This window comes from Pteropus alecto, unplaced genomic scaffold (assembly GCF_000325575.1).
Source record: "Pteropus alecto unplaced genomic scaffold, ASM32557v1 scaffold170, whole genome shotgun sequence".
Classification (NCBI taxonomy): domain Eukaryota; kingdom Metazoa; phylum Chordata; class Mammalia; order Chiroptera; family Pteropodidae; genus Pteropus; species Pteropus alecto.
The window spans coordinates 658,951-660,991 of record NW_006429634.1 but is presented as its reverse complement, the minus strand read 5'-3'; the positions used below and the strand labels follow the sequence as shown (position 1 = coordinate 660,991).

General features: G+C 48.6%; 1 protein-coding gene across 1 annotated transcript in view; it reads right to left on the bottom strand.

The window, feature by feature from the left end:
• The window catches only part of LOC102887120 (zinc finger protein 721), a 30,217-nt gene that overhangs the window by 10,448 nt on the left and 17,728 nt on the right, over positions 1–2,041 (bottom strand). Inside the window, exon 6 of the mRNA XM_025051840.1 lies at positions 1,355–1,482. Within this exon, the coding sequence (XP_024907608.1) occupies positions 1,355–1,482 (128 nt within the window). The remainder of the gene's footprint in view (positions 1–1,354; positions 1,483–2,041) is intronic.

Below are 2,041 nucleotides of genomic sequence, written 5' to 3'. Positions count from 1 at the left end.
GCCTTCAGCATGTTCCTGCGGCACCAGATCCTAGGGGCTCCTAGAAGCCGATGTGACTTTAACAACGCTGAAAAACTCGCTCCTCTCTTAAATTCAGTACTGCCTCCTTGGGAGGCAGCCGGTTGAGGAGGTCTGAGTGCATGCCTTTGTTCTTCTAGAGGAGCAAAAGGCAGGAGATGAGGAATCCAGAAGCACTGATCATACAGCCAGAACTCCAGAGCTTGCAAAAAATATATATTCAAAACTGCAAAAGATCCAAAAACAAAGATTTGGCATCAATGTGAGAATAAGTATAATCAATGCTCTTGGATATGACTCCACCTCCCAGTTCCATACACACATACACAAAAAGCGAAAGATACACAAACATGCACAGATTCTGCCTTAACTTCTCTCTTTGTAAGCTGCATGCATGTTTGAAATCAGACAGCCTGGGTTAGAATCCTGATACTTGCATTTAAAAACTCTGAGGCACTTCAACTGCCTGAGCTTCAGTTTCTTCATCTATAAAATAGGAATAATAATATATGTTTTTTCTTCATAGGGTTGTAATGTTGATTAGAGACAATGTTAGGCATACAGCAAACTCTTAAACATTGTTATAAACATTTTGTTTTAATGCTGCATCATAGCGTATCTTTTAAAGTTATTTTTTAAAACAATTAGAGATCTCAATTTAAAGTTCCTTTCAAGTATCTCAACTGATGGAATAATCACATAGCTGCAGTTTTCACATAGGCAAGCAGTGACAGACACATCACAACCCATGTGATTCCCTAGCAGCGGGCAAGTCCTTTTAACCTCTTTGTTAAGATGCATCCTGGTTTCAAAAATGTCAAAATTGGGAGAGAGGGTAAATCGTTAAATGGAGGAAATACAGTACCTCGAGTATAATGAGTACTGCATAGCTGTTTGTAACAGGCAAATTTGGAAAAAAAAAAACAAAACAAAAAACCCAAATGTATCATCTAAATCATCCAACTCCTGGCATCTGAGCAGGTTAAGTCCAGGTCCATTGTATCTGGAGCCCCAAGAACAGTCCTAGCTTCGTGGAAAGGAGGCCAACCCAACTTTTTGAAGTTTGTTGGCTAGGGTATGTGGTTTACTGGTGTATCTTTTTTTCAGCTGTAACTGATGAAGAGAAAGGAGCTGCACATCCTATGAACTCTGGAGAATGTGGAAAATATGCTGTCTCTGAATATATAACAAATGTCTTGTTACAAAGGTGGAGAAACTTATGAAACAGTTGATGACAGAGAATGTTCCTTTCAAAGGTGCCCCTTTTCGCTGCTCCCAAATATGCCTCCCTCGGACTTAGAAACAACAGACACAGGCGATGTAGCCTCCTACTCACCAGATCGGCCTTGGACGCAGGTAGGACCAGAGACCCGGGCGTAAGTGCACTCGCTCTCGAGGCTTTCAGCTCCAGAGGGTGTCTCTTTAGAGGAGGACTGAGTGGTAACGGATTTGTTCGTGCCCAGCCTTTTACAGACAGACCACATCCCCACTCAACACAACCATTGCTCAAAAAAACCAAAATACAAAAAACAAACAAACAAAAAACAGCCAACGTTCACGTGGGCCTCCGGACTGGAGGTGGGTCTTCTCCAAATTCCCAACGACAGGAGGCCTAGGGAGGGTGCTACTGCTCCACGTCAACCCACCGTCTTCCAAGGTGGCCTTTCTCAGCTGCACCCACAAGAGCCGGGCTCTGGGGGCCGCAGTGGGAGGGGTGCCCTGAACTGGCTTTCCGCGGACCCGGGCGAGGATACACCTCGCCGGCTGCGGCTCTAATGCCCGGGAGGCGGCAGTGGCCAGGTCCCCAGTGCCCCGCTTCTTGGGCCGCAGCGCGGTGTCTCCCCGCGCCTCTGCCTCCCCACGCGCCCTCCCGGTTGCCAGCGCTGCGGGTCGCCCTCGCGCAGGCCCCGGTGGGCCCCCGGGTGCGGCCCACCCACGCGGCCGTGCCGCCACCCAGTCCAGCGCCCTAGCGTCTTCCGGTGGGCGCCTCAAGCCCGGCTGCAGGCTCCGCCCCGCCCGCTGC